The sequence below is a fragment of the Pagrus pagrus genome, assembly GCF_965226575.1.
Source record: "Pagrus pagrus genome assembly, chromosome: 1".
In the NCBI taxonomy this organism is placed as follows: Eukaryota; Metazoa; Chordata; class Actinopteri; order Spariformes; family Sparidae; genus Pagrus; species Pagrus pagrus.
In genome coordinates this window covers 38,245,771-38,263,656 of record NC_140185.1, presented here as the reverse complement: position 1 = coordinate 38,263,656, position 17,886 = coordinate 38,245,771, and the positions used below count along the sequence as shown (strand labels likewise).

Sequence of the window (17,886 nt, the reverse complement as noted above, 5' to 3'; positions counted from 1 at the left end):
CTGCAGAGAGACAGAGACAGAGTGAGAGGCAGAGTGAGAGGCAGAGTGAGAGAGAGACATGGTCTCATGGTTTAACCATGACAGCATCAGGGGGTTTCAACATGGCAGTGATGCACTGAAGGAAGCAGCTGAAGAGCCCGACATGCAACCAAGAGAACATTTATCATTTACAAACTCCAGTCAGAATCTGGCTTCAGAGATCTGATGGTGTCATCCAGCCCACTGCGCTGTACGGTGGTGAAGTCTGGGTCCACTCAGTCATCAGAACTGAACCCGCTGGGACAAACATCCAACAGAGTCTTTCCATGCAGAAGTCTGCAGACACATTTTACACAGAAACACACCAACACATGCATGTAGAGCAGAATGAGGCAGAGACCCGCTGATAATTAACATCCAACAGAGAACGCTCCACTTGTTAACCAGCTGAAGTCCAGCCAGAGACGCCTCCACTCCAAAGCCCTCCAGACTCTGAGCTGAGCCCAGAGAAGAGTCCCCTCTGTCAGCTGGTCCTGAGGCTGACTGCCCCTCTCAGACAGTCTGACAGCCTCACAGCAACACTGCTCTCCCAACACAACCAGAGTCAACACATTATAACACAATGTAGAGAAACCTGCAACACTGGAGAGAAGAAACTAAAAGCCAAAGTGGATCAGAACCTTATCTCGCCCTGAAAACATGATGAGTCAGCAGAACATCTCTACTGTCAGAGATAGGAAGCAGAGACAGATGCTCACCAAGTACAGGCTCAGTGACCACAAACTGACAATCCAAACAGGAAGACACAAACAATCATGGCAACCAAAAGACAACACAACATGTGGTCACTGCTCGACAGGTGAGGCTGAGACAGAGACGCAGATATACTGTATATATAATTAATATAAATCAATCTTAATGTTGTGTTAATGTTAGGGTTGTCAAAAGTATCGAAATTCAAAAAAGTATCGATACTAAAATGTTGTATCCGGATACGATACTCATTTTCAAAAGTATCGAACATTGTTATTGAAACTTTCATGCCAATAAAGCCCCTTTGAATTTAACTGAGACAGAGAGAGAGACAGAGAGCTCATGTGTGACATCATACCAGGGGGTGTGGTCCCAGGACAACCTTTGACCTTTGACCTGAGAACCAGCACTCCTCTGTACTGTGTGTGTGTGTGGTTCTGACAGTCTGTACTGTCAGAACCACACACACACACACAGAATGACATCACCCTCCATGTTGGTAGAGAGAAAGCTTTGAAGTGTGTGTGTTCGTGTGTGTGTGTGTCACCACAAAGGAGCCGACCTCCTTTGTGGTGAGGGTTGGAGGGGGGAGGAGTGTGTGTGTGTGTGTGTGTGTGTGTGTGTGTGTGTGGTATAAATAAAAAAAGAGGCCTCCTTCTTCCCTCCACTGATGGACTGAATGAGTCTTCTTACAGACAAATAACACGTTACCTCACCACTAACACGCGCACGCACACGCACACACACACACACACACACACACACACACACACAAGCACCATGTGAGGTTTGTGTGTGTGTTTAGTCCAAGTAGGTCCTTCCAAAGTTTTCAAGGCCTGGAGAGGATCAGTTCAATCCTGCAGCAGCACTGATGGCTGATGGGAAATAATCCACCAGACTGTAACGTGACCAACAGGGGGCGCTGCACAGGAACATTCATGATGCACAAACACTGTATTTATAACTTCTATGCTTTAATGTTTGAACAGATAATATTCAGTGTTATAAATCTGCTGTGAAGTGTGATGTGTGGAGTCAGGTGACTATCAGGTGATCACCAGGTGATCACAGGGGCGGGGCTAAACAAACTCAGGTCATTCATTGGTTAGTTCATTCTTAACTCCAGGAGGAATTTGGACAAATAGACTTGAAGATAGAATCCAGACCCCGAACTCTCAGGAGATAAAATAATCGTAACAGCCTCAGTTCTGCTCAGTTACTCCCATGTGACCCCCCTCCTCAGTGACCTCCACTGGCTTCCTGTTGCGGCCCGCATCCGATTCAAGACCATGGTACTGGCCTTCACGGCCGTCAACAGAACTGCACCCATCTACCTCCAAACACTGGTCAGACCACACGCCCCAGCGCGAGCACTTCGCTCTACTACATCAGCTGGCCGGCTGGTACCGCCATCGCTGAGAGCAAACAAAGGCCGCTCAGCGAAGTCGTGACTCTTTTCTGTTCTGGCGCCTCAGTGGTGGAACAAACTCCCGACCAACGTCAGGACAGAAAAGTCACTCACCATCTTCTGCAGAAGACTCAAGACTCACCTGTTGAGACTTCACCTCGACCCCGCATAGCATGAGAGGATCATCTGAAGAGGTCTCACTCTGTTGGAGTTATTGAACTACAGAATCATTACAGAGTGGAGCGTCTCCTTCACAGATGATCTTTGATGAGTTTAGACACAGAACAGTTTTGTCATCAAGTTTCTGAGTCAATTACATTAATTGTTGACAGCTGATATGAGCTGCAGCCAGAGAGAGAACGAGGAGGGGTGATAGATTTAATGACTGATTGATTAGCAGATTGATTAGCAGATTGATTAACAGATTGATTAACAGATTGATTAGAGCCAGAGTTCAGTGAAACCTCAGAGTGACTGATATTTCAGGATCATCTCGACTCAAACCGTAACAAACATAATTGAAACTTATTGTTGTCGTGCTGCTGTCTAACAATGAAACCATATGGACCATCAGACACACACACACACCCCCTACAGTAGGCCACTGGGTCAACTGAGTGTGTGTGTGTGTCGGCTGACTGCTCTTCAAACTGATTAGCTACTGATGTGTCCTGATCACTGCAGCCGCTCAGTTCCCACACAGACAGACAGAGACACAGACAGACAGACAGAGACACAGACAGACGGACAGAAACACAGACAGACGGACAGAAACACAGACAGATGGACAGAAACACAGACAGACGGACAGAGACACAGACAGAGCAGTCAGATGTCTGTATGACTGATATCTCCAAAATTCAACACCTCACGACGAAAGGATCTAGATAGATAATCAGCACTACAGGTCAGAGGACAGGGCTTTTTGATTTGGGGGTGAACTATCACTGAAGAGGAGGAGGGTGGACAGACTGATGAAGGACATGAAATCTGTGTTTCATTGTCACAGACAAGACAAAGGAAAGATAAGATAAGAAAAGGAAACAAACGTGTTGCTGAAGGAGATGAAATTGCTAAGTACGAAGATGGATAATATTGAAAAACAGTTTAGCAGCAAGGTTGACAGCGTGTATGGTTCCCTTGAAAAAATGATGAAAGTTGAACTGAAGAAGTCCGTTAAGGAGATACGAGAAAATATCGACTTGGAAATAGGAATCCTAAAGTCGCGGCTGGATTCACTTGAAGAAAAAATACAGACAACTAGCTCCAAACCCTCTGATAAATTTGACCCTGATGTGTGGATTGTGATACTGGGTCTGGCCTACGATGAAGGGGAAGATCTGAATGGAAAAGTAAGCGAGCTACTGGAGAGTGGTTTGGAGTGTGAACCCGCGGCAGGAGTTGCTGCAGTGCTGAGAATGCGAGCGAGAGGACCCGGCCCAGGTGTGGTGAAAGTTGCCTTCGCTGATGTGGAGGACAAGGTGGCGGTGCTTAGGTGTAAACAGAGGCTGAAGAGCAATACCCAGTTCAAAAAAGTTTATCTGAGATCCGCTAAGTCTCTTACAGATCGGATTCTCGAGTTCAACTTTAAAACGCTTCTCCAGGAGATACCAGCGGGAAAAGATTTTTACATCGCGGGGAACTGCCGCCTGATGAAACGGACCTACGCCGAGGTTACAGCGGCTGCTGCCGCCCGAGCAGGCTCCCCGGCAGCAGGGGGGAGAGGCTGAAGAGGAGCTGCCCAGTCTGTAAGCTCAGGTGACCCTCCTTGTTTGTCCCTGGTTCACTGGAACATTAATGGTTGGACTAATTTGAACAGTAAACTCAGGATTTCATTATTGCAGTCTCTAAACCCTGATATTGTACTTTCATTCCTGTCAACCATCGCTTATAATTGTATACATTGTGATCTCGTTGATCTGCTCTGTACATGCGACATCTATTGCACGTCTGTCCGTCCTGGGAGAGGGATCCCTCCTCTGTGGCTCTTCCTGAGGTTTCTTCCACATGTTTTTTTCCCTGTTAAAAGGGCTTTTTTTTTGGGGCAAGTTTTTCCTCACTCGAATCGAGGGTCGAAGGACAGAGGGTGTCGTCTCTGTACAGATTGTAAAGCCCTCTGAGGCAAACTGTGATTTGTGAATTTGGGCTATACAAATAAAATTTGATTTGATTTGATATTATTTGATATTATTTCATTAAATGAAACACATCTATCACGGTATGATAAGATTGATTTTGAAGGTTACTCCTGGTTTGGTCACAACAGGATGTTGCATAAAAGAGCCAAAAAAGCATCAGGACGAGTTGGTATTTTAGTTAAGAACTACTTGTTGGACTATTTTAGAATACAAGTAGTGGACAAGTCTATGGACGGCTTAATTGGAGTACGTTTGGAGCATTGGGAGCTGCAGTATAGTTTAGTTATCTTTTCCTGCTACCTACCACCAGAGGGATCCACAAGAGGACGGGACTCAGTTACTTTTTTTAGTCATCTGCTGGCCCAGGTTTACGCCTTGGAAGCTGATGGCATTTATTTATGCGGAGACTTTAACAGTCGTATTTCAAATAAAGATGACTATTGGGGATATTGATAATGTCCCACCTCGAGTGGCCATAGACCTAAGCATGAACAGCCACGGGGAATCACTCCTTGAATTTCTCAGGGATTGTAAATGCTGTGTCCTAAATGTTTTGAGACATGTTTTGAGTTTGGTGTATTTCCATCACCATGGCATAAATCCATCATAAAACCATCCCAAAGTCAGTAAAGAATGATCCCAGGATGCCTCTTAATTACAGAGGCATCAGTCTCCTTAGTACAGTTTATAAGGTATATTCTAATATACTGAATTATAGGCTTACCCAATATTTGGAAATGAAACAGTGTCTTGTTGATGAGCAGAATGGGTTCAGAAAGCACCGTGCCTGTGTTGACCATATTCATTCAGTGTCAACTATTATTAGAGCCAGAATCGCCACAGGTAAACCCACTTTCTCATGCTTTGATTTCCAAAAGGCATTTGATTGGATTAATAGAGATTTACTTGCCTTTAAACTGATGGAAGTAGCGGTGGATGGTAGATTTTACAACGCTATTCAGAGTCTGTGTGGTAGCCCAGTTGCTTGTGTAGAGATCAATGATATGTGTACGGATTGGTTTGAAACAAGGTGATATTCTTTCCCCAACACTTTTTGCATTGTTTGTGAATGATTTAGCTCTACAGATTAAGAAAAATAATCTGGGTTTATGTTTGGATGACACTTATTTAGGTATTTTATTATACGCGGATGATATGATTTTACTGGCAGAATCTGAGTCCGATCTACAAAATAGGCTAAATTTGGTTAGTTCTTGGTGTCATAAATGGAGATTGGTGATAAATCAGAGCAAAACACAGATAATGCATTTTAGAAACAAAGGCATGGAAAGAAGTAAACAAAAACTCTATTTTGATTCAGTCGCCCTAGAATATGTTAGCTCATAAATATTTAGGTTTCTTTCTTGATGAATTTATGACGTTTGAAACTGGTTTTGGGTGCCTTGCTGATTCAGCTGGGAGAGCTTTGGGATCAGTTATTAATAAAATGAAAGTTTGTAATGATTTGGGTTACTTTACATTTACTCAACTGTATGATGCATGCGTCTCTCCCATACTGAATTATGCTGCAGGAGTGTGGGGATTTAAAGAGTCCAAAGCTATGGATACTATACAGAAGAGCTATAAGATGTTTTTTGGGTGTTCATAGATTTGCGCCAACTCAAGCAATAGAGGGAGATATGGGCTGGAGTCCAGGATGTGTGCAACGAAAATGTGAAATGATTCGACTGTGGAATCGATTAAACAAAATGGCAGAGGATAGAATAAATAAAAAAGTATTTATATGGAGTAAATTACATAGTTCTGCCTGGTCAAAAGAAATTTACTCCATTTCTGAGGAGGAGGATATGGTGTATATTTACAGGAATAACTTGTGTTGTAATGTTAACGCCATTAAAAATAAGCTTCTATTGAAATTTGAAGAGAAATGGTTTGACAATGTTCTATTAAAACCAAAATTAAGGACATACATGCAGATTAAATCTAACTTTGGTCCTGAGTTATATGTTACATCACGTTTACAGAGAAGTCAAAGATCTTCAGTTGCACAGTTGAGATCTGGTATTCTTCCTCTGGCCGTTGAGGTCGGTCGATTTAAAAATATTCCCGAGGAGAATAGAATATGTGAAATGTGTGAGCTAGATGAAGTAGAAAGTGAGTCTCATTTCCTTTTATATTGTACAAAGTATGACGATTTGAGAGAGGTATTATTTCATGAAATCTGTGGACAAAACCCTGAAATATTTTGGTGCTCTGATGAACAGAAGCTGGAGTGGTTATTTAATTCCAGTGTGTTTAAAACTGCTAGCTTTATTTCTCAAGCATGGAAAAGAAGACAGATACATTTGTTTAATTAATTTCTGATGATTTCTCTTGAACCTTGGCGTTGTCTTTTTTTTTTCTTAGATAATGGTTTTGAACCCGTTTGTTTTCTTATTTCTTCGATGTGCTGATGATGTGCTCTGGATCCGGTTTGTTTTCTTGGTGTCTTATAAGACCATGCGGGCTGGGCACACAAGTATGCATGACACAATAATAAAAGTAATTCATTCATTCATTCATTCATTCAAGACAATGCTCTGTGGCTCCTCTGAGCAGCAGAGACGTCAGACTTTATAAATAATGTCTGAATCTCCCACAAACTCAACACTCGTTGATCTGCTCTGTACATGCGACATCTACTGCACGTCTGTCCGTCCTGGGAGAGGGATCCCTCCTCTGTGGCTCTCCCTGAGGTTTCTTCCACATGTTTTTTTCCCTGTTCAAAGGGCTTTATTTTTTTGGGGGGGCAAGTTTTTCCTCACTCGAATCGAGGGTCGAAGGACAGAGGGTGTCGTCTCTGTACAAATTGTAAAGCCCTCTGAGGCAAACTGTGATTTGTGAATTTGGGCTATACAAATAAAATTTGATTTGATTTGATTTGATTTGACTCTGAGGTACATGAAGTGTTTCCCACAAACTGAGTGAACATCACATCTGAGGGAGGGTGAGACTAAACTCTGGAGAGAGTAGAGGCAGAGCTGACAAAACAAACAGACGGACGTGGTCAGACATGTTGTGAGGTTCACCAGGGTTTGGTTTTACTGAGGACACATGTCGAGGATCCGTCTCTGTCCTGATGAGGACACATGTCGAGGACCCGTCTCTGTCCTGATGAGGACACATGTCGAGGACCCGTCTCTGTCCTGATGAGGACACATGTCGAGGACCCGTCTCTGTCCTGATGAGGACACATGTCGAGGATCCGTCTCTGTCCTGATGAGGACACATGTCGAGGACCCGTCTCTTTTCCTCTGAAACTTATCTACACAACACTGTCAGAGCTCCCTGTCCCACAGCCACACTGGGAGCTGACCAGTACAACCAGTCCTGCTCCTGTCAGCAGGTAGTCTGACCACCAGGACTGATGAGCTCAGTGACTCCACTGAACTTCTGTCAGAGCTGCAGATAAACACGATGCTAACAGATCAGATGAGACCTGAAGTCTTTCACAGCTTCTATGAGAACAACAGAAATGAATGTCAGCTGTGATCAGAGTTACAACTGACAAATACTTCCATCATTGTCTCAACTGATTAATCGTTCGGGCTATAAAGTGACAGAAAGTAGGAAAAATGGGAAAAATGCTTCTTGCAATTTTTAAACGTCGCCGACTGAAGACAAACCCTGCGTCAGTTAAAGACACACCATCAAGCAGGTAGCCTTGTTGTCATGGAGATAATCCCTGCTGCGCTGGGCTGACGTGCCGAGTCAAACCGAGTCAAACTGAGCCAGAATATTAATATGGAAAAGAGAAGAGAGCTGACCAGTAGACTCTAATTAAAATACCATGTGGTTGTTATTGTGCTGCAGAGACGAGAGGAGGAGGAGGAGGACGAGGAGGAGGAGGACGAGGAGGAGGAGAGCGGTGGCTGAACAGGACCAGACAGGCTCTGGTTTTTGGGGACAGTGGCCCTGCAGGACTCCAGGACCCAGTCAACCAAAGAGGAGGGAGAGGGGACAAAACCAGATGAAAGGAGGAGGGGGGAGGGCTCCTTCAGAGAGGGAGGAGGAGGAGGAGGAGGAGGAGGAGGAGTCCCACTTCAAACAGTTTACACATCAACATATTTAGCGGAAGGAGCTTCCTATGATGCGTTTTAAAACAACTGTCAGAGCAGTCATAAACTCTCACTTACTTTATTTTGATCTTCTGATGAGGAGTGCAGGATTATAACACTGACAGCTGTTTGTGTTTTGTTGGTTTGTCAGATTTGAGTTTCATCACTTTTTACATCTTTACACTATAATTTTAGTTTAGTGTTTAATGTTCTCTAATAATGTCTGTATACTGTATATATATATTTATACACCAACAACAATTGTCTGATTCTGAATCAAACAGTTCTCCACTGTTTTATCTCACTGTGTCCTCTGAGAAGAGTTTCTGGAGCAGGATGAACAGAACTCCATGTCCTGAGGTGACAGCTCGCATCAGCTGAGCCTCAAAACAACCAGAGATCATTCAACACAAAGCACGATGATACAACCTGCTGCTCATGTCTACAAGCTTCACTCAAACTCAGAACACTTGGAATTCCAGCAGAGATCTTCAAGAGTCCAACGATTTAAATCTGATGGGCTGATTTTCTGAAGAGATGTGTCTAAACTGATGCAGCAGACATGAAGAAAACATGGAGTCTGTGGTTGAAACATCAGAGAGCTTCAATACAACAACAAGTAGTACAACACAGTACATCACACTGTCAGACACGTCTGAGTTTGGTAGAGGAACTACTTTAAACAGGAGGGGACAGTTTATAAGAAGCTCTGCCACTGCACCACTAACCAAACACTCCAGCCTGCCCACTACACTCCACTACAGCCAATCAGCTGATACTCCATCCCCACAAGGAGGGCTGAGCTACCCCTCCACGTAATCAAGACTGTCTGTCCTGAATCCACAATGATGGAGGGACATCAGGACAGAAACTCTACACACACATGCACACTGAAAACTCACCTCTGAACTGTCCTCACTGAACCAAACTGTCTTCACTGTGTCCTCACTGAACCAAAGTGTCTTCACTGTGTCCTCACTGAACCAAAGTGTCTTCACTGTGTCCTCACTGAACCAAAGTGTCTTCACTGTGTCCTCACTGAACCAAAGTGTCTTCACTGCTGACACTTAAAACTCAAAGTAAAAACAAACAGCTCCAGCCACTCACCAACACATGAACAGAAGCTAAAGCCTGTTAGCCTCCCTAGAGCCTGTTAACTCTGAGGCAGGAAAATGACCATAATGCAGCAAACACAAAATCTCACACACACACACACACACACACACACACACACACACACACACACACACACACACACACAGCGAGAGAGGAGTGAAGTAGCCTTCAAATCAAACGAGACAAAACTGACGCCAACTTAACATCAAGCAGCTCAACAACTGCAACAAACACATACAAACACACTGACTACACAACTGTTCACTGTTAAAGCTGCACTCCTTCACAACACACCTGAAGAGTGTGTGTCTGTGTGTGTGTAAATGTGAGTAAAATGTGTGTCGTACCTCGGTGTGTTCTGCTGAAGCTCTGCAGTCAGACTGAAGGAAGAAGAGAACAGCAGTCTCGACCACACACACACACACACACACACACACACACACACACACAATTCACAGGCTGAATGGCAGATGGGCGGTCCCAGGAGGAGGGGGAAGGGGGGTCGCCACGGCAACAAAGACTTTGTGAAGGGAGTGAAAGGGGGAAGGAGGGAAAACTTGGCACCGGAGTGATACCTGGACTACACACACACACACACACACACACACAGTTACACATGCATGTGTCATGTTGGAACTGAAACTTTTCCTTCAGGACTCTTTTGGTCCTGACTCATCCAAATGTGGGGACGTGCAGAGTATCATGCTGTGACTGTGTGTGTGTGTGTGTGTGTGTGTGCGTGTCAGGTCAATATATCAGCCGCTCAGTGTATCAGAGTGGAAACTTCACAATAAACTACAGTCACTTCACTGCACGCACACACACACACACACGCACACACACACACACACACACACACACACACACACACACACACACACACACAGGAGTATGGGTGTAAACATCTTCTCCTGGTTCAGAAATCAAAAGCTGCACTAGAACACACCACAAAAACGACAGCCGATGGACAACCAGGCGCACGTTCAGCTCCTGCGTGAGAGGAAATACCTCTCCATACCAGCAGGTGGCGGTAGTCTGTATTCATCGATTTAGACCAGATCACACAGAGACTCGTTGCTACAGGTGCAGTCACTTTAAAAACACCTTGGAAAAGTGTGATTTGGACAAAACAGCGTGGAGCAGCAGTGGAGCCAGGCTGCATGCTCATCGGGACATCAGAAGTAATTAATGGGAAGAGCCGTGCGACTCAAAGGTTGAACGTATTTAACCACTGGTAGGAAGTCAGTGTCAGTGCAGGAGAGCAGCAGCAACCTGGTGTGCTGCACCACAGGACGACAACGGGTTTACTGGCCACGCGCTTCTGTGTGATGGAGCTCGAGGTCCATCAGAGCTGTTCCACATGTAAGAAGGACTGTTGTTCCTTCAGCTGTACAGGTCATAACGAGGACATTTTAATGAATGTGTGTCAGTGTGACGAAGATGATTCATCTGTATTTAAACCTGCAAGTATGTTTATTCTTAAATAAACAACTTCTGTTGATTTCACTTAACATCTATAGATCATCACAACATCCACATCAGGAAACAAGCAGATTCACACTCACACACACACACACACACACTCACACCCCTCCCTCCTACAGTAGCAGGTCATGTGGACAAAGACCATCACCCCTCTAAAACAGGCAGAGTCCAGTATGCAAAACAATATTGACACTTTCTCCCCCCTCCTCACCCGCCTCCCCTCCTGGCCTCAATACAAGCTGTCAGTTTCACTGCAGGCAGGACGATCTGAAGAGGAGGAGGAGGAGGAGATGGGTCTATATATATATATATATATATATATATATATATTAGGGCCCGACCGATATGGATTTTTTGGGGCCGATGCTGATACCGATTATTAGGGGGAAAAAATCCGATAACCGATTAATCGGCCGATTTTTTATAAAGTTTTAAAATTTTATTAATTTAAGTAATATATCTACATATTTACTTTTTTTCTTTTAACAAATGGCTGCTTTTGAGCCTTTCAGACACTTCTACAGAGAATTAAAGGCAGAAAAATAATTTGAAATCCTTTTTTATTGCTGAGTCAAGCAGCATATTAACATGACAACCATCCAACATTAGGCTACAACAAGGCACCATGAGCTACTGCTCTTCACGCCGACAGGAAGACCGACTGATCGTCTCAGTAATATACCACGGATTTATCATGAATCACACTTGGACCAGAAAAGCGTTTTCACTACTCGCCTACTCGCCATTTTCAAAGTAAAACCAAGTCTTATTCCCTGCATTTTATTTCTGAAAATATCGGCGACAAACGGCGAGTTTTGGCCGATTACCGATTAGTCTCAAACAGGCTATAATCGGCCGATTTAATCGGCTCGCCGATAAATCAGTCGGGCCCTAATATATAAATATATTTATTAGGGGTGTGAATCTTTGGGTGTATCACGATTCGATTCGATTCCGATTCTCAGGGTCACGATTCGATTCAGAATCGATTCTCGATTCAACCAATTCTCGATTAAAAAAATTGATACAGTGCATAGTGTGTTAAGGCAAATTATGGCATCAAAACAATAGTTTGTAAAAGATAATGTGATTTTTAAACAAACTGATTCCAATGATGTAATCACACAAAGGCAAACATTAAAAAAAGGCAACATTTATTCACGCTAAACAAATAAAAACTTACTGTACAAGAAATAACTTGCATAAACAAAATTGCCTAAATAAAAGCTTAGGCCAGCTGCCTTTTTCTCCCAGAAGTTACAAAAATAAACTGTACACAAATCACACAAATTGGTGTTTTGTGTGATTTTTCAAAATAGAAAAAAAATAAATCGATTTTTGAAGTTTATGAATCGATTCAGAATCGTGGATGATTAGAATCGCGATTCTTATGTGAATCGATTTTTTCCCCCACCCCTAATATATATATATATATATATATATATATATATATATATATGCGGCGATTAGTCGACTAATCGCTCTAAATGACGACCACTGGTCGACCAAGAAAATCCTTAGTCGGGGGCAGCCCTAGATGAGTCAAAGCTTCATCACACAGACAGAAGAAAGCAGCTGCTCTGATCCTGGAGGATCCATCAGAATCCACCAGGATCCAGAAATGATCCACCAGGATCCAGTAAAGATCCACCAGGATCCAGTAAAGTTCCACCAGGATCCAGTAATGATCCACCAGGATCCATAGGGATCGATCAGTATCACATGTCTGGTATCATCATTTCCGTGTCCAGCAGACTTGTGAAAACCAGCCTACAGGTTTGAATGTGAACACTGAAGGTTAAAACTAAGTGATTTCCAGCCTCCTCTGGTGTGAAGACGGACCTCAACATGATTCTGATGTGAGCGTGTCACCCCATGAGGCTGGATTTCATTCACTGCACTTATTTGGCACCTTTAGAAACTTTAAAAGCCCATCAGTTCAAAATATATTTGACAAAAGTTGATGTTTGAATTCAAAATGAATACAGAGTAAAAACAGCAGCCACTAAAGGCTTCAGAATGAAAAGTACTATACCTGGTCTAAGAAGCGGTACAGTCCGACGGCCCGCTCAATGTTCTGGCCCGTGGTCTTGGCCCGCTGGGAGAAATCCTGAAGCTGAGCCCAGAAAGAGTGAACTTTGACCTCGTAGTCATGGAGGTCAGCTGACGACATGTCGCCCCAACGCTCCAGACGAGCCAACAACTCCTCACCTCGTCTACAGTGATCCTCCAGAGAAGAGAAGAAGAAGGGCGGTAAACATCTGAGGGGTCACCTGAGAGAGTGTGAGTGTGTGTGTGTGTGTGTGTGAGAGTGTGACAGTGAGTGTGAGTGTGTCGTACATATGCAGTCGTGTGGAAATCTTTGAAGTCTTGTTGCTTTTTGTTCAGCAGCTCCAGAGAATCCTCCGGTTCATTCAGACTCCTCAGACGAAGCTCCCCGACATCCTCCAGCCACGACCTCACCTACATACAGACACACACACAGACACAGAGACACACAGAGACACACACAGACACAGAGACACACACAGACACACACAGACACAGAGACACACACAGACACAGAGACACACACAGACAGACACAGACAGACACAGACACACACACAGAGTTACGTTCATGTTCCTGTTTGTTTGATGGACATCTGAAGACACTTGGTCTTCAGTAACATCTGATCCTCTGCATGTTTCCTGTCACTCTGTAAACTGTCTGATAACAGCAGCTGCTGACCATGAATCTAACACAGAACACGTACAGACACATGAGATTAAACATCTGAATCATCACATTAACATGACAATAATGTTACTATAATGTTAAAACTGGAGGATGAACTGACAGTGTGACCACACACGTCTGAGTAGCGCTGTCACCATATCAGATTGTCCCTACACGATTATCGTGGCCTGAAGAACTCATGATAACGATATTATCATCACGATGTCTGTAGAAAATGTGAGGGAAAAAAGCTCAGTCAAGGTCAGCTTTAACTTTGTTCACTGTCTGTTTTGAAAAATGATTTACACTCAAAATAAAAGTGTTAGTAGTTGGAGAGAGTCTGTAAATATTGTATAAAAGGAACAATGACACTTTTGTGTTTTATGGCGGTGATGAACAGTGTTAAGGTGAATAACGACCATCTACAATCACAAAGTGAGAGTTTCACAAAATGAGTTAAGAGGCACTGAAATATCAACGTGATATCATCATGCGTTCTATAAACAATTTCATTTTTAAATATCACGATTATCGTCAACATCGGTATGCAACCACACTCAGTACAGAGTAAGGATTGAATGATGTAAGATTTTACTGCAGATCATAAAAACACTGAATTTCCACGATGTCCTCACACGAGTGACTTGTTAACGCAGCCTCCTCAATGATAATGTGTGAAACTGTCCGATGCCTCGGACTGAGCGTGCTCAGACTGACCTCACTGAAGCCCTGCTCCAGGCTTCTGAACTCCAGGATGAAGTTGAGCTGCTGAGTCCTGGAGTTGGACAGAGTCACCAGGCGGTGCAGCAGCTCGTCCACCTCCTCGTACAGAGTCGACACCGCCTCCACCGCCGCCCGCTGGTCTTCACTCACACCCACGCTGCTCTCCTCTCTGCGGAGCCACGACAGAGAGGCTCCGCCCTCCTGCTGCAACTGTACCAATCGGCTGTCTTCAAGAATGCTACGCATAACCGCCTTGTACCTGGACAACAGCAGCTGGGCATCCTGGGAAAGAGAGGGAGGGGTTTGATCTCCTGAGTTCTCTGGGGTCAGTGAACACAACGTCGTACAGGATGTTGGAGCTGAGGAATATAACTAATAATAATAATAATAATAATAATATCATCATCATATCAGTTTGGTTCAGTCGGTCTGAACCACAGAAGAAGAAGTGTGTGTGTGTGTGTGTGTGTGTGTGTGTGTGTGTGTGTGTGTGTGTGTGTGTGTGTGTGTGCGTGTGCTACCTGAGCTGCAGCAGGGAGCGGTGTGGAGTGCAGGATGTTGATGGTTTTCTTCAGCAGCTTGATGACGTTCTCACACTGATTGGTCAGCTGCTCCACTCTCTGATCAAACAAAGACAACACTATCAGTCGTGGGTATTAAACACTTTCCTCAGGTGACAAGTCTGCAGAAATTAAACTTATTAAAGCTTAAAGACAAACATTTATTTGTCTCCATCACCTGTTTTTTCTTCAAAGCTGCATTAAGTGATTTTACTGTGTACCAGATACAAACACTGAAATGGAAACAGAGGAGCTGCTTTAGGGTCTGTGAGGGGCCACACAGGTGAGGCTACCTGTGACCAGCCTATCACAGCCTGAATGTGTGTGTGTGTGTGTGGTACTGACCGATCTGAAGTAGAGCCAGCTGCTCTGACTGAAGCTCAAAGATCCTCCAAACTCTGCAGGAAGCTGCTGCAGCTCCACCTGCTTCTGAACAGACTTCAGAGAGCTCAACACCTCCACCTGCAAACCAGGTACAGTCAGTCTCCTTCAGTCAGCTGCTCTAAACATCATGGTGTGTGTAATCTGGATTACAGGTAACCAGAGAGGGACCCGGTGTCAGGTGTTACCTGTATGGCTGCAGGTTTGTCCAGACGTAGAGACGAGTCCTTGTTGACCAGCAGGAACACAGTGTGGACCGAGCCTGGTGTGTCCTCCTGTGCACACACACGCACACACGCACACACACACACACCCCCCAGTACAGGTGAGAGCAGGTAAACAGCACAGGGTAATCACACCAGGATGTACAGCTGCTACAGGACACATTTAAATATTCTGAGTTACATCTTTTATTTTTTAATCATCTGTATAATCTCAGCTTTCATCATCAGTTATTCGTTCATTCATTCATCAATCAACACTTCAACCACCTCAAAGGTCCAGAGCTGAAACATTTAGACATGTTCGAGGTGTTTAGTCTAAGTTTTGACAGGATGAAAACGATCTGAGGTTTCATTTATCAGAGTTTACATTTCAGATATTTTCTCATCCAACTTGGTCCAAGTGTTTAAACTGAATCCTTAAGAATTTGGATAATTTCTTCTTGAAGAACTCTGATGTTACAGGTTAAAATAAAGTGTAATCTAAAGTTTAATGCGTCTGTCTGGAGGCTGTCAGGTCTGTGACAACATAACCAGTCTGACTTCACTGAAGTGTGACAGTTTCACCTGTAAATACAGGTAAAGGTCAGGTAGTGTTGGATCAGTACGCCCTGAATGTGGTCCATTTATCCAACAGTACAGACTGTTCTGATTCAACAGGCAGAATTTAATTTGATCACTGAAAAGTTTTCTGCTCATCACCAGTTTGTATAACTGTCGCCCTCTGCTGGTCAGGGACCGATCAGAACACACGTGTGTGTGAGGCCACAGAACTCAGTGGTGTGGTGGACCTGCGACTGGTGTCATGTTCACTGGTTTTATGAGTTTTAACTAAAACTGGCTTTTTTCTCATCATCTCCTCCGCCGATTAATCTCATTGATTGTGTGAATAGTCCACAAAGTTTTAATCATCCATCGATCTGACAAAGTAAAGTCCTGGACAGTCACCAGCAAAGACGTGAATATATTTAGTACCACAGCAGCAAGTTTTCTCAAGGACAGTCATCTAAAACTCACTCCACACACAGTAGGAGGAGCTTGGTTATAAGTCAGAATCACAGTTAATATTCATCAGACGCCTCTCGCAGCGTCTCCCGTCACTGCTCATATCTTAAGAAAGTCAATTATTTGACAGTCACACCCAGAAATGAAGGAGATAGAAATGAATGGATCCTTTGTTATTGTGGTTTATTTGCATAATTCTTCTGTGGTCACTCTGTTTAAAAACCTAAATAACTTACTGGAGTTATTCATGTTCCCGGTGTCGTTTCAGACTCACCTGCAGGGACCTGAGGGCGGAGAACAGGGCGGCAGCAAGAGCAGCTCTGCGGGCGTCCACCAGCACCGTCAGCCCCAACGCTTGCACCTCCTTCCTGTTCCACACAGGAAGTGATGTCAGAGATGTCTAACTCTACACTGATGGGGGTTAGAGCTGTGAAGCAGGTGGGGCTCTTACCTGAGGGTGGAGGTGTAGTAGAGGAGGAGGCGTAGCAGCTCGGCGCTGTCACAGTCGGGGTTCGACCACACAGAGTTCCAGGTACAGACGGTCAGCAGAGCTCGACCGTTCCGGTCTCTGGATCCTACAGACACAGAGCCAGGATGAGTTTACTGATGTCAGTGAATGCATCAACTCACAGTCCAACTCCATATTTTACTGTTAACTGGAGACAGTTTTCAGCTTGAGGGTCACTGGTCTGATCCTCCTTCACTGACTCAGTTTGTTTCGCTTTGTGATAATAATGTTTTTGATTTGATATCTTTAAATACAAAGTAAACACAAGCGTAAAATAACTGCTGTGAGGAAACGGACCAGAACAAACTGTATTTGACATGTTTGTCTGTGTGTAATGTTCCTGTCAGTCATTCTGTCAGAGTCAGACGACCACGTCTAGCTTCATTACAGAAGTCGTTGACCTCTCTTTAAAGTTGGTCCTGGTTCAGGTGAGGTCCACAGGAGGGTTGTGTTGTTCTCACCTGGCAGACAGAGAGCTCCAGATCTCAGCAGCACACTGTAGAAGCTGGACTGCTGGGAGTGGTGGGGTTGAGAGGGCCTGGTGAGCAGTGGCTGGACTGTGGGAGCAGCTGACTGGTCCAGCTGTGGAGAGGCTGCTGGTGGCTCTGGTTCTGTTGGACTGGGACCAGTAGACACACTGACATGTGACTGACTGCTGAGACCTATGGACAGATGACACAAACACACACTGACTGACATGTCTACACACATTTGAGTTTTTACACTGAACCTGTGAGGACCTTCACTGGGACAGAACACAGACATGAACCCTGGACCCTCAAACAGCCTTTAAGAAGCAGACAGTCACACTGACCCTGAACACATCACACTGG

The 17,886-nt window shown here is 44.3% G+C and overlaps 1 protein-coding gene across 4 annotated transcripts in view; it reads right to left on the bottom strand.

Annotated features, from left to right (window-relative positions):
• The window catches only part of plekhg4 (pleckstrin homology domain containing, family G (with RhoGef domain) member 4), an 87,364-nt gene that overhangs the window by 8,270 nt on the left and 61,208 nt on the right, over positions 1-17,886 (bottom strand). For all 4 annotated transcript variants that reach the window (XM_084351506.1, XM_084351509.1, XM_084351507.1 and 1 more), the window contains 9 exons: positions 17,515-17,715; positions 16,997-17,120; positions 16,820-16,913; positions 15,508-15,594; positions 15,284-15,400; positions 14,900-14,998; positions 14,373-14,660; positions 13,278-13,400; positions 12,973-13,164 (listed from right to left, as the gene is read on the bottom strand). In XM_084351506.1, the coding sequence (XP_084207632.1) occupies positions 12,973-13,164; positions 13,278-13,400; positions 14,373-14,660; positions 14,900-14,998; positions 15,284-15,400; positions 15,508-15,594; positions 16,820-16,913; positions 16,997-17,120; positions 17,515-17,715 (1,325 nt within the window). The remainder of the gene's footprint in view (positions 1-12,972; positions 13,165-13,277; positions 13,401-14,372; positions 14,661-14,899; positions 14,999-15,283; positions 15,401-15,507; positions 15,595-16,819; positions 16,914-16,996; positions 17,121-17,514; positions 17,716-17,886) is intronic.